The sequence below is a fragment of the Pristiophorus japonicus genome, chromosome 15 (assembly GCF_044704955.1).
Source record: "Pristiophorus japonicus isolate sPriJap1 chromosome 15, sPriJap1.hap1, whole genome shotgun sequence".
Lineage (NCBI taxonomy): Eukaryota > Metazoa > Chordata > Chondrichthyes > Pristiophoridae > Pristiophorus > Pristiophorus japonicus.
The window spans coordinates 151,233,807-151,252,739 of NC_091991.1; the positions used below are offsets into that span (position 1 = coordinate 151,233,807).

General features: G+C 45.7%; 1 protein-coding gene across 1 annotated transcript in view; it reads left to right on the plus strand.

Annotated features, from left to right (window-relative positions):
* The window catches only part of LOC139225911 (GRB2-related adapter protein-like), a 71,092-nt gene extending 62,090 nt beyond the window's left edge, over nt 1-9,002 (plus strand). Inside the window, exons 4-5 of the mRNA XM_070856773.1 lie at nt 6,194-6,362; nt 8,268-9,002. Coding sequence (XP_070712874.1) covers nt 6,194-6,362; nt 8,268-8,453 — 355 coding nt within the window. The 3' untranslated portion in view covers nt 8,454-9,002. The remainder of the gene's footprint in view (nt 1-6,193; nt 6,363-8,267) is intronic.
* Nucleotides 9,003-18,933: the final 9,931 nt, after the last annotated feature.

The following is an 18,933-nucleotide window of genomic DNA, read 5'->3' on the forward strand; positions in this document are numbered from 1 at the left end:
AGTTCCCATTATTATGAATGAGAACATACTTTACCTTGATTGGCTGTCCAGAGCCACGTGACTGCAGCTCCAGCCCTGATGTGCACACGCTGCGATGCGCAGTCAGTGGAGGCCTCAGAACCGGGATCCCTCGTGGGCACAGCAGCTTCAGGTAAGTGCGCTTCTTTTTTCTAGATTCCAGTTGAACAGCCGCGGGGAGGAGAAACCGGGACTTCTGGGCCTACATCTGGTCATTATCACATTGCTGTTTGTGGGAGCTTGCTGTGTGCAAATTGGCTGCCGCATTTCCCACATTCCAACAGTGACTACACTTCAAAAGTACTTCATTGGCTGTAATGCGCTATGAGACGTCCGGTGGCCGTGAAAGGCGCTATATAAATGCTTATTTATTTATTTATTTCTCAAATAAACTGATTATCTGGTCATTATCTCATTGCCCTTTGTGGGACCTCACTGTGTGCCAATTGACTGTCACATTTCCTAAATTACAACAGTGACTACACTTTAAAAGTACTTCATTGGCTGTAAAGCACTTTGGGATGTCCTGAGGTCTCAAGACTCAGTAAAGCAGCCCTGATGGTTTATTTTAGAAAATATATATAAAAAATCCAATAAGAAATTGAGGAGAGACCCAATATGAAATTTGCTACCACATGGGGTAGTTGAGGCGAATAGCATAGATGCATTTAAGGGGAAGCTAGTTAAGTACATGAGGGAGAAAGGAGTAGCAGAATATGTTACATAATAACAACAACAACGTGTATTTATTTAGCACCTTTAATATAGTAAAATGTCCCAAGGTGCTTCACAGGCATGTTATCAGACAAAAAAAATTGACACCGAGCCATATAAGAAATTTGGACAAATGACCAAAAACTTGGACAAAGAGGTAGGTTTTAAGGAGCATCTTAAAGGAAGAAAGTGAGGTAGAGAGGTGGAGAGGTCTAGGGAGGGAATTCCAGAGCTTACAGCCTCGGCAGCTGAAGGCACGACCACCGATAGTTGAACGATTATAATCAGGGATGCTCAAGAGGGAAGAATTTGAGGAGCGCAGATATCTCGGGGGGCAGGGGGGGAGGTGGAGGGGGGAGAGGGTTGTGGGGCTGGAGGAGATTATAGAGATAGGGAGGGGCGAGGCCATGGAGGGATTTGAAAACAATTATGAGAATTTTAAAATCAAGGTGTTGCTTAACTGGGAGCCAATGTAGGTCAGTGAGCACAGGGGTGATGGGTGAATGGGACTTGGTGCAAGTTAGGACACAGGCAGCTGAGTTTTGGATGACCTCAGGTTTACATAGGGTAGAATATGGGAGGCCAGCCAGAAGTGGGTTGGAATAGTCAAGTCATGGATGAGGGTGTCAGCAGCAGATGAGCTGAGGCAGAGGCGGAGACTGGCGATGTTACAGAGGTGGAAATAGGTGGTCTTAGTTATGCCACGGATATGTGATTGGATGCTCATTTCAGGGTCAAATGTGACACCATGGTTGCGAACAGTCTGGTTCAGCCTCAGATAGAGGCTAGGGAGAGGGATGGAATCGGTGGCTAGGGAATGGAGTTTGTGGCAGGGCCCGAAGACAATGGCTTTGGTTTTCTCAATATTTAATTGGAAAATATTTCTGCTCATCCAGTACTGGATGTTGGTCAAGCAGTGTGTCCGTTTTAGAGACCGTGGAGAGTTCGAGAGAAGTGGTGGTGAGGTAGAGCTGGGTGTCATCAGCATACATGTGGAAACTGACGCCATGTTTTGGGATGATGTCACCAAGGGGCAACATATAGATGACGAATAGGAAGGGGCCAAGGATAGATCCTTGGCGGACACCAGAGGTAACGATGCGGGAGTGGGAAGAGGAGACATTGCAGGTGATATTCTGGCTACAATTAGATAGATAAGAATGGAACCAGGCGAGTGCAGTCCCACCCAGCTGGATGATGGTGGAGAGGCATTGGAGGAGGATGGAATTGTCAACCGTGTCAAAAGCTGCAGACAGGTTGAGAAAGGCGAGGAGGGATAATTTACCTTTGTCACAGTCACAAAGGATGCCATTTGTGACTTTGATGAGATCCGTTTCGGTACTGTTTCGGTGGAGCGAAAAAGGGATTGGAGGGATTCAAATATGGAGTTCCGGGAAAGATGGGCACGGATTTGGGAGGCAACAACACATTCAAGGATTTTGGAGAGGAAAGGGAGGTTGGAAATGGGGTAGTAGTTTGCAAGGACGGAGGGGTCAAATGTTTTTTTGAAAAGAGGGTTTATGATGGCAGAACATATGAATTAGGAGCAGGAGTAGGCTGAGAATGAAGTGTGGAGTATATACATCGGCATAGACCAGTTGGGCCAAATGGTCTGTTTCTGTGCTGTAAATTCTATGTAATTCTATATAAAATGTGTACTTTGGCTAAGGGCACCACCAGAATGAGCTGTACTTCAGAGATGTATGCAGCAGCCCAGGTGCTCGATAACCCAGCACTGCAATCAGCGGGTGGGACTAAGACCTGGTCATAAACGTACACATTTCAAATTAGTTTGTTCACTATGAATTTATTCAACTTTTTTTTACATATGAACTGGAAACCTAAGCAAGCGAAGTTCTTTTTAAATATTAAATCGCACAGCCACTGCCATCTGCAAGACTTAAAAAAAAATTCTCACCTGTTGTAGAACACATTATGTTAGAATGCCATTCTTATCTGAGGTCTGAATTGGAATTTGCACGGGACAGAGACTCTGAATTCTGTCTTGTGATTATAAGGTCAACGACTCAAATCCAGCTCTCATAGCTCCGAGACTGCGACAAACACAAGAATGTCTGCAATGAAGTGATTGATCTTTTTTCCTATTGCTTATGATGTACATGTCAATCCAGGAAATTAGTAAAAGTTGACCAAAAGCTTCAAAAAAGCTAGCAACTCAAAGGGAGCATTAAACATAGGCCTAACAGTTGAAAAGATTACATGGATACATTTTTGTCTTCACCACCTCAGTGTAAAGTGGCATCTGAGTAAATCATACAGCAAAACCGATCAGGCAGGTAGGATTGCATGTCAATACTGGAGACCATCCAAATTTCTTGTTCACATTACACGCAGGTAATGCTTAATTACTAGGCACTGAAGATAAAAATCTACCTCAGTTATACTTAAAAAGATTGTGGGATATGAGCTTCTTATAACTTAAGTTGTAGGTATAACCAACAATCCATCATTATTATTGCAGAAATAACAAGCATAATTTGCAGTAGTAGTGGATTTAAGGGTCTAGAAATTGGGCTGCGTGGCAACACCATTTACCAGTCTCTACGCGGTCTAAGATCACAAAGTGGCAGGTCATTGCACCTCGCCGACCTATGACCTCGAGGACCGAGGTCCAATATCTCAGGAGCCTCGTACCTCACCATTCTGCCACAGGATCTTTACCCTTCGCCCATCCCCCCAAAAATTTCAAGATGGGGAATATGAACACTGAAGATATATTTTCTAGGCGGGTCTGGGTATATGGCTCCCTCCCCCAAGCAAATATTAATATTTGACATTTTGGGGTCCAATCACCTTTCAGTTCAAAACAGTGATCCTGAAAGTGTTATATATTTTAAATATGAAAATGAAGAAGTTGTACAGGTTTATTTTATTCAGCATCTGTGGAGAGAGAAACAGTTAATGTTTCAGGTTGATGATCTTTCGTCAGAACTGAAAAAAGTTAGAGATACAACAGGTTTTAAGCAAGTGCTTAGGTAGGGAAAAGTGGGGAGGGAAGGAAAGAACAAAAGGGAAGACCCTCTCTCTCCTCCTTTATGACGCTTCTTAAACCTTACCTCTTTCATCAAGCTTTTGGTCATCTGTCCTAATATCTCCTTCTTTGGCTTGGTGTCAATGTTTTGGTCTGATTATGCTCCTGTGAAGTGCCCTAAGCATGTTTTACTGTATTAAAGGTGCAATATAAATGCAAGTTTTTGTTTTGTGCCAGAAGTTCAATGCCCAAATAGCGTGCTATGCTGGCATTATATAACTAGCATTTACGTGCGTTCATGTTCATTCTTGAATAAGCATTTTATGGAATTTTCCATGTACTAATTATCAGTCTAAATCCAAGTCAGAATGTGAAACTCTGCAATCCTGTCTTGCTGTCGCTTTTATTTTCACAGAAACACAGGGAAACTAGTCATGGTTGGATTTAAATGCATCCCATCATTACACATATATGCCAAACAAATGGTTGCTTTTAAATAAGGAAACTACAACACAAGTTGATTTTCAATGAAACAACATTGTTTTATCTTGAAAGACCATAGTAACTGTTGGCCATTGGTAGTTCTGCTTGAGTAGAACTGTGGCGAACAACATTAGTCACAGTACCTGAGTTATTCCTTCAAGGTTTTGTAATCTCCTCCGTCTTCTACTTCAACCTGATATTAATTTAACCCTTTCCCATGCCCTAAAAGCCTAAACACGGAATGAGAAAATGTCCCCTTGGGCCTTGGCCCATCAAATTTGTCCCTATTCTTCAGTCAAGGAAGGGGAGGCAGCTGTTTTGTTCTATCATTGTTCTGTGAGCTTACTAGAAAGAAAAGAGCAAGGGGAAAAAAAGAAAAAGAAAAGGGAAAGGAAAAAAAGTGAAAAAAGATTTGAGGATGAATTAATTAACCTTGACCACTCGTGTGAGGTCATTAAACTTCTTCCTGAACTGCATCCAGGTCCTCGGGGCTACACTGCTTGCCTTGACAGCGATGGCTATCTGCTCCCATTCCCTTTGCAATGCCAGTCTGGAGGTCCTCATTGCCCCCTGTGATAGAGGACCATTCTCCTCCTGTCCATCTCCTACACCAGGACCTCGAGTGCTGCATCTGAAAATCTGGGAGCCCTCTCTCTGCCATTTTGCGCCATCTTCATACACGACATACAACAACTTCCAGTACCTGCTCCATCCAGAATACACCTCCCCTTTAAGAGGTGAAGACTAGCTTTAATTGGTGCTAGTTTCACACGAATTTGGGCCTCTTGCTGAGTGTGCAAGTTTGCATGCTGCCTGCAATACATTGAATGGGTGCGGGTTACTCGCGCATCGCGATCCCCGTGCCTAGTTTCGGGGCTATCCAATTTTTAGCCCTATATTTTTATCTGAGACCTGGCTTCATATCCCGCCCTGAATTTTGGGATGATAGTCTCACCATGTTCATCCTATTAAAATTTGTCCAAACCAATAGTGGTCACAAGTCCATATGAAAATACTGATAATTTTTCAATATATTGGCACTAGAACTGGAAACTCATTCAAAGGCATCTATGCACACATCGTATGTAAAACGATTCCTATTATAGTATGTTGGAAAAGATCAAATGTGGGTGGCACTTCACACGTTACTGGTGGCTGCAGTTCAAGTAACTTGCCTTTCTGTTTATCTCATGCAGCCAGTTTTCTTTCAGCAAGACCAGGCAATTTTGATTCTTGATAGGCTCCATTGAAAGAAAATGAGAATTAAATGATTTCTTTTCATCAGGAATACTCTGGGATAAGACCATTGTAGAATGTGATCATAGTGTATCTCTGTGATGCTACAAGAATGTTCTCATTATTACATCTTTGAAGGTATTGGGGTTGAAATAAATTTATGTTGGTGATAGTCCTTTGTCTATGATTTTAGTGGGGGTATTAACAACAACAACTTGCATTAATATATCGGCTTTACCGCAGTAAAATGTCCCAAGGTGCTTCATAGGCATGTAATCAGACAAAAATATGGACACCAAGCCAAATGTCAGGTGATCAAAAGCTTGGTCAAAGAGGTAGGTTATAAGGAGTGTCTTAAAAGGAGAGAGGGATGGAGAAGTTTAGGGAGGGAATTCCAGAGCTTAGCTCCTTGGCAGCTGAAACCATGACTCCAGTGGAAGTCGGGGAAGCACAAAAGGCCAGAATTGGAGGAATGCAGAGTTTCCGGAGGGTTGCAGGAGATTACAGCGATAGGAAGAGCTGAAGCCATGGATGGATTTGAACTCTAAAATTGAGCCGTTTGGAGACAGCGAGCCAATGGAGTTCAGCAAGACAGGGGTGATGAACAGGACTTGGTGCGGGTTAGGATACCCATTAAAAAAATGCCAGTGTTAAAATAGCTGACAAATAACTATATTTGTATCAATAATTGGAACATTGATTGTGAATGTGAATCCAACCATCCTCACAGAGTTTGACATTTTTCCACAGCTATGGAAAACACGTGCAGCACTTTAAGGTTCTTCGCGATAAAGAAGGCAAATATTATTTGTGGGAAGAGAAGTTTCACTCCCTGAATGAGCTGGTGGACTTCTATAGGACCACAACAATTGCAAAGAAGCAACAGATTTTCCTGAGAGATACAAAACCTGATGAAGAGGTATGTTGATTGCAGAAGGTGTCTTGTGGGATTTGTGAGGCGCGGGAGGGGGAGGGAGACTATATTTTTCCTGAAACCAACTTTAATATTTAATTCTATATGTATTCTTACAGGTTCTATCCTAGAACTTTAAAACCATGGAACACCTTATCTGCTTATGTTTTTTGCTTGTCCTCTACAATCTTCAGACTTTAAAGCACAACCTTGGCATATCCTGCATTGACCTCACTTTCTCCTCCATTTATTTTAAACTTGATGGTTGTCAACACTAACTAATACCAGTCCCTGGTAACCTAATTTGCCACTAGTGTGTGCAAGTATCTCCAGTACAGTGCAAGTTTCTCTGCCTGGTGTTCATGCTTGTAGTGCAGGGAGCACGCTTTCTTCTTTCTGACTCTTCGAGGGATGCAATGGCTGCCTGTCTGGTCATAGCACCTTGTTCAGGCAAGTCTTATTGCTGTAATATTTTGAGAGAGAGATACCAGCACAGATGCTGGGAAGAAAGTGAGTGAAAGTAGGTCAGTTTTTCCCCTAGCTGTCAATCAAGCTCCATCGGGCTGCATTTCTTCAGATTCTGTCTTGCCTTAGCCAACTTTCCAATAAATTCCATTATTCCAGACAACTAATTGAAGCAAATATTTTCCAAAATTTTTGTTGAAACTCTCAGTCAGCAAATTAAATCTTATGAGTGTTTATTTTTTCAAACCTGTGTGCTACAATGTGTTCTGATGTACAATACACTTTGCTCTTAGTTTATATATTTGTCAATGTATTTGGCTCTGATTATTACACTACATGATTTCTATCCAGACCAATGTATGGTATAGTAGACTAGCTCCTACAATAGCCTAATGGATAGAAGCATTATCTTGTGTATTATCATACAGCACAGAAGGAGACTATTTGACCCATCATGCCTGTGCTGGCTCTTTGAAAGAGCTATTCAATTAGCCAAACTCCCCCCCCGTTCTTTCCCCATAGCCCTGAAAATTTTTCCTTTTCAAGTATATATCCAATTCCCTTTTCTACTATTGAATCTGCTTCCACCACCCTTTCATCAGTGCCTTCTAAATCATAACAACTCGCTGTGTAAGAAAAAAAAATCTCCTCATCTCCCACCTGGATCTTTAGCATCAACCTATCTGCAATTCTAACCTCTCATTGGGATGTCCTTCACCACTCCAGTGTTGAATTATTTACAAAACTAAGTAGTCGAAATTAGTTATGGCTGTTTTTGAGGCTGTGTCGCCTGCTGAGGGCTGATTTTAGCGGCAGGCATTAGATGCAGCCTCAAACTGCAAAATTCAGTTTTATCGCCCAAAGATGAGAGAGCAGTGCTAAAAGTGGCGATGCACACTCATCCTCGGGCGGGAGCTCAGGAGGCCGACTGAATTTCCCAACGGAAGGCTGTCGCCATGCTAGCTGAAAAACGGGAAGAAAGAAAACAAACCTCAAACTTCCCCGACCCACACACAAACTTCACCACTGTAACAACTAATGAAAAAATGAAGAAATAAATAAAGAAAAAAAATAACTTACCTTGCTCTCTGGCTGATTCCGCTCGAGTTCAGCTGAATAAACACCACTTTTTTCACACTGTAAGACGCCTGCCAAGAAGGCCGACTTTCAAACTAAATATTGCGACAGAGACACCAAGGAGGCATTGCACGCTGGATGACGTCACCACGTGGGTGGCGTTAGCCAGTGCAGCGTTAGCTCTTGGCCCTCTGCTAAAGAGCCGACTGAATTTCTGTGCAGGCGTGGACGGCGCTTACCATTGAAGGTAGGCCATTGACACCCGTCTGCCGCCTGCGGTAACAGACGGTGTTATAAAGCAAATTTCGGCCCCTAAATCTTGTACTTTTAATCTCAGGGTGTTTTAACCCAATCACTCTTGCACTTTAGTTACAGAAACCCAGACATGTCCAGGCGTGCTTCGACTTTTGTCCCCAAGATCCTACGGAGCTGATCTTTTACCGAGGCGACATAATTGAAGTTATGGATAGCGTGGACCCCAACTGGTGGAAAGGAAGGTGCAGAGGTCGCATTGGCTTTTTCCCACGGAACTATGTTCAACCGATGGTCCAGTAACCCTTGACAGCAGCCGAGTCTGAACATGGGCGGAAAGACCAGGCTTTTCATACTTGCCTCTTCTGTTTTAACCTCAAACCTGATTCTTGCAAGAGCGACTACACTTCAAATGTACTTTGTTGGCTGTAAAGCGCTTTGGGACATCCTGAGTTCGTGAAAGGCGCTGTTTCAACATCAAACCTGTGTATAGATGCACAGTCTTTCTTCCTTGACTTAAGCACAAAACTACAAATAGTTGGACCACGTGTTTCTTTCTCTGACTATTATTGTGAAACTTTGTGCGTGACTTTATTTGCTTTGCCCTCGGATCATTGCAACCTCATTTTAATACAGAATCTAAAATAAATCCTGAGAAATTAGCTAGTGGTCCGAGGAAATACAAACCCGAAGTGGTTGTCAACTTTGCAATGCATGTTTCATGTTATTGACAGTATTTCTCCTATTTTGTATGTACAATTAGAGGTCTGTTGTCAAAAAGATACAATTTAAAAAAAAATCTAATTTTGTTCATATTAAACAAAAGTACATCTTAGTTTTGAATGAAACAAATAAAATGTACAGTACCCCAATTTTTTTGTCTTTTCTCTTGCTTGTCTGGGATGTTAATTCAGGACGTTTTGTCTCTTAAAATCACCCTGTAAAAAGGATTAAACTGCAAAAGGTTGCTTGTGTGGCCTGTTAAACTGCTTTAGTACACACCTCAGCACAATCTCTGAGAAAGTAGCAAATCTGCTTGCAATGCAGTAAATTTTAGCTTTGACTGATATGGGGAAACCAGCGCAACCAGAAGCAGCTTCAGAATTGACAGAACAAGATAAACCCCATGCATTTTTTAAACTCTAAAGAAAAATTATCCTATGCTGAAGGCAGAAGAAGTGTTAGGCATTCATTTCAATTTCAAACTGGAGATATCCAGTTCCTTCACTAAAAATGAATGCAGTTCTTTTTTCACCTTTTTGTTCAGCCAACAAGCACCCATCATGTGATTGTCTAAGCCAAGTAGCAATCACAGAAGCCAATGGCCTAGAAACTGGTACACTGGGGAATGATCCCTGCACTGGAGTGGGTAGGCCTGATGCCCATTCCATTTTGGGCCTCGGGTCGAATATAAATGACACTGGCAAGCTGCTGACACATGTCGAGGGAGGGGGCTGATCAGGAGGTAGAGTTGCCAACTCTCCAGGATTGGCCTGGAGTCTCCAGGAATGAAGATTATTCTCCAGGACACTGCTGTGAGCAACCCAGGAGATAAATCAGAGGGGCACAAAAAAAATTGCCTGTTTTTTCATTTTCTTTGAAACATAGAAACATAGAAAATAGGTGCAGGAGTAGGCCATTCGGCCCTTCGAGCCTGCACCGCCATTCAATAAGATCATGGCTGGAGGCACTGAGGAGCATCCAAGAGAACGAGAGGTACGTGGATAGCTCGTTTCAGGCGTTGGTCACCCCACAGATTAAAAGGGTACAGGAGGATAGGGAATGGGTGACGGTCGCACACAAGAGTATGGCGAGGCAGGTAGTGCAGGAGTCCCCTGAGGCTATCCCGCTCTCCAACCGGTACTCTATTCTGACTACTGGCGAGGGTGGTGATGCCTCTGGGGAGTGCAGCCAGGGCCAAGTCCACAGCATCGTGGGTGGCTCAGCAGCACAGGGGGGGGGGGGGGGAGGAAGAAGACGGGAAGAAGATAGGAGATTCAATATTTGGGGGGAGCAGATAGGCGCTTCTGCGGCAGCAAAAGTGACATCAGGATGGTGAGTTGCCTCCCTGGTACAAGGGTCAATGATGTCACTGAGCGACTGCAGGGCATTCTGGGGAGGGAAGGGGAACAGCCAGTGGTTGTGGTCCACATTGGTACCAACGACGTAGGTAGAAAGAGCGGTGAGGTCCTGAAAGTTGAGTTTAGGGAGCTAGGAGTAAGATTGAAAGCCAAGACCTCAAAGGTGGTAATCTCTGGATTCCTGCCAGTGCCACGTACTAGTGAGGGTAGAAATAGGAAGGCTAGTCAGATAAATACGTGGCTGGGGCATTGGTGTAGGAGGGAGGGCTTTAGTTTCCTGAACAATTGGGACTGCTTCTGGGGTAGGTGGGACCTGTACAAGTCGGACAGGTTACACCTCAACAGAGACGGGACCAATGTTCGTGTGGGTGATTTTGATAGTGCGGTTGGGAGGGTTTTAAACTAGCTTGGCAGGGGGATGGGAACCCAGGAGAGGGCTCTGAGCTAGTTAGAGTGGGTGAGGGCTCAGATGAATAGAACCCCAAGAAAGGATGCAAAAGGCAGGAGGAAACAGAGCAGAGTAGCACTGGGGTAAGTGTAAATCACAAGGTGATAGGAAGGGACAATACATTTGAATATAAAGGGGCTGCAGGAGGGGTCAAAACTAAAAATCATGGTTTAAAAACTAGTATTAAAACATTTTACCTAAACGCATGCAGCATTCAAAACAAAGTAAATGAGCTAATGGCACAAATCATTACAAATGGGTATGATTTGGTGGCCATTACTGAAACATGGTTGCAGGGTGGCCAAGACTGGGAATTAAACATACAGGGGTATCTGACAATTCGGAAAGATAGACAAGAAGGGAAAGGAGGTGGGGTAGCTCTGTTAATAAAGGATGATATCAGGGCAGTTGTGAGAGACGATATTGGCTCTAATGAACAAAATGTTGAATCATTGTGGGTGGAGATTAGAGATAGTAAGGGGAAAAAGTCACTGGTGCGCGTAGTTTATAGGCCCCCAAGTAATAACTTCACGGTGGGGCGGACAATAATCAAGGGAATAATGGAGGCATGTGAAAAAGGAACAGCAGTAATCATGGGGGATTTTAACCTACATATCGATTGGTCAAATCAAATCGCATGGGGTAGCCTTGAGGAGGAATTCATAGAATGCATACGGGATTGTTTCTTAGAACAATATGTTACAGAGCCTACAAGGGAACAAGCTATCTTAATCTGGTCCTGTGTAATGAGACAGGAATAATAAACGATCTCCTAGTAAAAGATCCTCTCGGAATGAGTGATCACTGTATGGTTGAATTTGTAATACAGATTGAGGGTGAGGAAGTAGTGTCTCAAACGAGCATACTATGCTTAAACAAAGGGGACTACGAGGGCAGAGTTGGCTAAAGTAGACTGGGAACACAGACTAAACAGTGGCACAATTGAGGAACAGTGGAGGACTTTTAAGGAGCTCTTTCATAGTGCTCAACAAAAATATATTCCAGTGAAAAAGAAGGGCGGTAAGAGAAGGAATAACCAGCTATGGATAACCAAGGAAATAAAGGAGAGTATCAAATTCAAAATCAATGCGTATAAGGTGGCCAAGGTTAGTGGGAAACTAGAAGATTGGGAAAATTTTAAACAATAGCAAAGAATGACTTAGAAAGCAATAAAGAAAGGAAAGCTAGATTACGAAAGTAAACTTGCGCAAAACATAAAAACAGATAGTAAAAGCTTTTACCGATATATAAAACGGAAAAGAGTGACTAAAGTAAATGTTGGTCCCTTAGAAGATGAGAAGGGGGATTTAATAATGGGAAATGTGGAAATGGCTGCGATCTTAAACAATTATTTTGCTTCGGTCTTCACAATGGTAGACACAAAAACCATGCCAAAAATTGCTGGTCACGGGAATGTGGGAAGGGAGGACCTTGAGACAATCACTATTACTAGGGGGGCAGTGCTGGACAGGCTAATGGATCTCAAGGTAGACAAGTCCCCTGGTCCTGATGAAATGCATCCCAGGGTATTAAAAGAGATGGCAGAAGTTATAGCAGATGCATTCGTTATAATCTACCAAAATTTTCTGGACTCTGGGGCGGTACCATCGGATTGGAAAGCAGCTAATGTAATGCCTCTGTTTAAAAAAGGGGACAGACAAAAGGCAGGTAACTATAGGCCGGTTAGTTTAACATCTGTAGTGGGGAAAATGCTTGAAGCTATCATTAAGGAAGAAATAGCGGGACATCTAGATAGGAATAGTGCAATCGAGCAGACGCAACATGGATTCATGAAGGGGAAATCATGTTTAACTAATTTACTGGAATTCTTTGAGGATATAACGAGCATGGTGGATAGAGGTGTACCGATGGATGTGGTGTATTTAGATTTCCAAAAGGCATTCGATAAGGTGCCACACAAAAGGTTACTGCAGAAGATAAAGGTACGCGGAGTCAGAGGAAATGCATTAGCATGGATAGAGAATTGGCTGGCTAACAGAAAGCAGAGAGTCGGGATCAATGGGTCCTTTTTGGGTTGGAAATCGGTGGTTAGTGGTGTGCCACAGGGATTGGTGCTGGGACCACAACTGTTTACAATATACATAGATGACCTGGAAGAGGGGACAGAGTGTAGTGTAACAAAATTTGCAGATGACACAAAGATTAGTGGGAAAGCGGGTTGTGTAGAGGACACAGAGAGGCTGCAAAGAGATTTAGATAGGTTAAGCGAATGGGCTTAGGTTTGGCAGATGGAATACAATGTCGGAAAATGTGAGGTCATCCACCTTGGGAAAAAAAACAGTAAAAGGGAATATTATTTGAATGGGGAGAAATTACAACATGCTGCGGTACAGAGGGACCTGGGGGTCCTTGTGCATGAAACTCTTTTGAGTTTACCTGAAAATAAACATAAACATTAAAACCATGCCACCCGCCTGGGTGACACAGCAGACATTTTCAAGGCCCCTTTTTTTTTTTCCTTTTTTTTTTTGGTTTTTTTTTGGGGCGCTAAAATCAAATTTTTCCAGTGCCCCCTATAAAAGGGGAGGGGTACACTAAAAGCACCGGCAATGAAAACAAATTAAACTTTAAAACGTAAAATCAAATTAAAATTTGGTTGCCGGGCGTGATGATGCACTCCAGTCCCTCCGGTGCCCACCTCTCGCGGAAGGCCGCGAGCGTACCGGTGGACACCGCGTGCTCCATCTCCAAGGACACCCTGGACCGGATGTAAGAGCGGAAGAGAGGCAGGCAGTCAGGTTGAACGACCCCCTCGACCGCCCGCTGCCTGGACCGGCTGATGGCACCCTTGGCCGTGCCCAGGAGCAGTCCTACGAGGAGGCCTTCGGACCTACCCGCTCCCCTCCGCACAGGGTGCCCAAAGATCAGGAGAGTGGGACTGAAGTGCAGCCAGAATTTCAGGAGCAGCCCCTTCAAATAATGGAACAGGGGCTGCAACCTCGTGCACTCAATAAAAACATGGAACACGGACTCCTCCAGACCGCAGAAATTGCAGGCGGCCTGGGAGTCCGTGAACCGGCTTAAAAATTTATTGCACGGCACTGCTCCGTGCACCACCCTCCAGGCCAAGTCCCCGATGAATAGTGGGAGGACCCCTGCGTAGAGTGCCCTCCATCGGGGACCCCCGCCTCCTCCGGACGGCAAGATGGTACGCCATGGCGTGTCCGGACGGCCGGCGAGGATGGCAAAGTTGATGGTGTGCAGGAGCAGCCCGTACAGGAAACCCCTCCGCGCGGAACTGAAAGGCACGGAGGGGATTTCCCCGAGGCGGCTCAAGTTGTGAGGCGCCGGCCCCCGAGGGAGGTTCCGGGGTTTGGCGCCGATGAGGAATTCCGTCCGGACGGGGGTCAGTTCGGACGGGATCTCCCCACGTGCTTGAGCCTCCTCGATGCACCTAACGGAGTCAGGACCCAGAGCTGTTTTTAGCGACTCGATGGCATCGGCCGCGTGGCGGATGTTGGCAGAGTTTAGGCGCCGCGCCAGCGTGTCTGGCGCCATCCAGCCCACTCCTCCGCCATCGAGCAGGTCCCTGACCCTGGTCACCTCACCAGCCACAGCCCTCTCTTCCGACCGCCACATAAAACCTCGGCCGTGGAGGTACGGATTCCCGAGCAGCGGTTCCTGCAGGACGGCCGCCACTCCAGCCGGCGGAGAGCTGCGCTTGGTGGAGACTTTGTTCCAGTCCCTGATGAGTTCCCTGTAAAAGACAGGCAGCTCCCGGAGGGCGGTCCTGGCACCCCCCAAGTTCACAAACAGGAGCTGCGTGTCATAATTGAGGTCGCGCTGCTGGCTCCTTGTGCATGAAACTCTTTTGAGTTCCTTGTGCATGAAACTCTTTTGAGTTAAACTGCAAAAACATAAAACATGTATCCGTGCCACCCGACCTGGATGACACACACAAGACATTTACAAGGCCCCTTTTTTATTTATTTTTTTTGTGGGTTTTTTTTTTTGGGGCACTAAAATCAAATTTTTCCTTTTTCCAGTGCCCCCTATAAAAGGAGAGGGGGACACTAAAAGCACCGGCAATTAAAACAAATTAAACTTTAAAACGTAAAATCAAATTAAAATTTGGTTGCCGGGCGTGATGATGCACTCCAGTCCCTCCGGTGCCCACCTCTCGCGGAAGGCCGCGAGCGTACCGGTGGACACCGCGTGCTCCATCTCCAAGGACACCCTGGACCGGATGTAAGAGCGGAAGAGAGGCAGGCAGTCAGGTTGAACGACCCCCTCGACCGCCCGCTGCCTGGACCGGCTGATGGCACCCTTGGCCGTGCCCAGGAGCAGTCCTACGAGGAGGCCCTCGGACCTACCCGCTCCCCTCCGCTCAGGGTGCCCAAAGATCAGGAGTGTGGGACTGAAGTGCAGCCAGAATTTCAGAAGCAGCCCCTTCAAATAATGGAACAGGGGCTGCAACCTCGTACACTCAATAAAAACATGGAACACGGACTCCTCCAGACCGCAGAAATTGCAGGCGGCCTGGGAGTCCGTGAACCGGCTTAAAAATTTATTGCACGGCACTGCTCCGTGCACCACCCTCCAGGCCAAGTCCCCGATGAATAGTGGGAGGACCCCTGCGTAGAGTGCCCTCCATCGGGGACCCCCGCCTCCTCCGGACGGCAAGATGGTACGCCATGGCGTGTCCGGACGGCCGGCGAGGATGGCAAAGTTGAGGGTGTGCAGGAGCAGCCCGTACAGGAAACCCCTCCGCGCGGAACTGAAAGGCACGGAGGGGATTTCCCCGAGGCGGCTCAAGTTGTGAGGCGCCGGCCCCCGAGGGAGGTTCCGGGGTTTGGCGCCGATGAGGAATTCCGTCCGGACGGGGGTCAGTTCGGACGGGATCTCCCCACGTGCTTGAGCCTCCTCGATACACCTAACCGAGTCAGGGCCCAGAGCTGTTTTTAGCGACTCGATGGCATCGGCCGCGTGGCGGACGTTGGCAGAATTTAGGCGCCGCGCCAGCGTGACTGGCGCCATCCAGCCCGCTCCTCCGCCATCGAGCAGGTCCCTGACCCTGGTCACCTCACCAGCCACAGCCCTCTCTTCCGACCGCCACATGAAGCCTCGGCCGTGGAGGTACGGATTCCCGAGCAGCGGCTCCTGCAGGACGGCCGCCACTCCAGCCGGTGGAGAGCTGCGCTTGGTGGAGACTTTGTTCCAGACCCTGATGAGTTCCCTGTAAAAGACAGGCAGCTCCCGGAGGGCGGTCCTGGCACCCCCCAAGTTCACAAACAGGAGCTGCGTGTCATAATTGAGGTCGCGCTGCTGGCTCCTTGTGCATGAAACTCTTTTGAGTTCCTTGTGCATGAATCCCAAAAAGTTAGTTTGCAGGTGCAGCAGCTAATCAGGAATGCAAAAGGAATGTTGGCCTTCATTGCGAGAGGGATGGAGTACAAAAGCAGGGAGGTCCTGCTGCAACTGTACAGGGTATTGGTGAGGCCACACCTGGAGTACTGCATGCAGTTTTGGTCACCTTACTTAAGAAAGGATATACTAGTTTTGGAGGGGGTACAGAGACGATTCATTAGGCTGATTCCGGAGATGAGGGGGTTACCTTATGATGATAGATTGAGGAGACTGGGTCTTTACTCGTTGGAGTTCAGAAGTTTGAGGGGTGATCTTATAGAAACATTTTAAATAATGAAAGGGATAGACAAGATAGAGGCAGTGAGGTTGTTTCCATTGGTCGGGGAGACTAGAACCAGGGGCCACAGCCTCAAAATACGGGGGGACCAATTTAAAACCGAGTTGAGAAGGAATTTCTTCTCCCAATGGGTTGTGAATCTGTGGAATTCTCTGCCCAGGGAAGCAGTTGAGGCTTGTGTATTCAAATCACAGATAGATAGATTTTTAACCAATAAGGGAATTAAGGGTTATGGGGAGCGAGCGGGTAAGTGGAGCTGAGTCCACGGCCAGATCAGCCATGATCTTGTTGAGTGGCAGAGCAGACTCGAGGGGCTAGATGGCCTACTCCTGTTCCTAATTCTTATGTTCTTATGGCTGAACATTCCTTCAGTACCACTTTCCTGCTTTCTCTCCATACCCCTTGATCCCTTTAGCCATAAGGGCCATATCTAACTCCCTCTTGAATATATCCAATGAACTGGCATCAACAACTCTCTGCGGCAGGGAATTCCACAGGTTAACAACTCTCTGAGTGAAGAAGTTTCTCCTCATCTCAGCCCTAAATGACCTACCCCTTATCCTAAGACTATGTCCCCTGGTTCTGGACTTCCCCAACATCGGGAACATTCTTCCTGCATCTAACCAGTCCAGTCCCGTCAGAATCTTATACGTTTCTATGAGATCCTCTCTCATCCTTCTAAACTCCAGTGAATAAAGGCCCAATTGATCCAGTCTCTCCTCATATGTCAGTCCAGCCATCCCTGGAATCAGTCTGGTGAACCTTCGCTGCATTCCCTCAATAGCAAGAACGTCCTTCCTCAGATTGGGAGACCAAAACTGAACACAATATTCCAGGTGAGGCCTCACCAAGGCCCAGTACAACTGCAGTAAGACTTCCCTGCTCCTATACTCAAATCCCCTAGCTATGAAGGCCAACATACCATTTGCCTTCTTCACCGCCTGCTGTACCTGCAGGCCAACTTTCAATGACTGATGAACCATAACACATTTGTTTATTAGTTATAAAAATATTGGACATGGGGAAGAACGGCTGTTTGACAAACAGTAATGAATCATCCAATCGGGTAATGAAGAGTCACTTTGCTTTCCAATTGGTTGGGAAGGCAGGGCGCTGAGAGGACAGGTGTTTCGGACGACCAATGGTGGGAGTGTGGGGGCGGGGCAGTTGGAGGCAGGAGATCATGTGCTGAAATCTCCTGGACTACGTTCAACCATTGGGGAGGGGAAGCAATCTAAAGGAGCAGGCCGATCGAGAAAGCGTGGATGGGGGTAATCGGAAGGGGAAGAGATGATCGGGGTGGGGGAGAGGGGTGATTAAGAAGGAGGGAAACGGGAGCCAGCAATGGTGTTCAGCATTGCAGTGGAGCTGGGAGAATACATTCAGGTAAGTATTTTTTTTAACTTTTTGGTAGTGGCTGCCAACAGTCCAGTCCCTGTTCTGCAGGTAGGTCTGGTTTTCTTTTGTCAGCCCAAGTTTGGGGAGAGAGCATCAACCAGTCCCCTTATCTGCATATGCAAAGGGCCTAGTGCCTGTTTCAAATGCGGGCCCTGGACACCTCTTTTTCTGACTTTACCAATATGGCGGGCAGCGCAGGATGTGGTATATTGGATGCTTTGGAGCCTGTTTAACGCCTGTAAAACAGGCACAGCATCAACCAATTTCTACTGCACTGTATTGATATGATTATTAATATGCAAAATGGTTAACAATAAAAGGATGCTTTATAAACCAATTTCAATAGTGAAAGTTTTCTGCTAGTCAGTTAATCTTGACATTAATGTACTCATGGACCTGGATTTCTTGAACAAAAGTTGATTTTAATAACTGCATATATGTCACCCGCGTCACACCATAACAGTAAGATCAAAACTACATAAGCTAGAAATCTGAAGTAAAAACAGTAAATTGGGCACACACCTGAAATGTCAGAACTCTGTCTTTTCTCTTCACAGATGCCGACTGACCTGCTGTGTATTTCCAGAATTTTCCTTCTGTATTTCACACCCTGACAGGTTTTCTGGTTAGTGCTTTCCAATTAAAACTATTTATCAATTGCCAATGTGTGGGAATAACCAACTCAGAGACTCAAAGTTGTATGTAGAGTACAACAACTTGCATTTATATAGCACCTTGAATGTAGTAACATATCCCAAGGCGCTTCACAGGAGTGATTATCAAATGAAATTTGACACCGAGCCACATAAGGAGTTATTAGGACAGGTGACCAAAAGCTTGGTCAAAGACAGAAATTTTAAGGAGCATCTTAAAAGATAAGGGAGAGGTGGAGAGGTTTAGGGAGGAAATTCCAGAGCTTAGGGCCAAGACAGCTGAAGGCATGGTCACCAATAGTGGAGCGATGAAAATCGCAGATATGCAAGAGGGCAGAATTGGAGGAGCGCAGTGATCTTGGAGGGTTGTAGAGCTGGAAGAGGTTACAGAGATGGGGAGTAAAGCAAAAGTAACACACTGCTCACACAATGTTGGGGATTTTCTTCAGGAGAGGGGACCTGGCGAAAATCAATTGTTTGGCATATTCCATTGAACATGCCATCTTATACATCATACACCACAACATATATCGTTCGG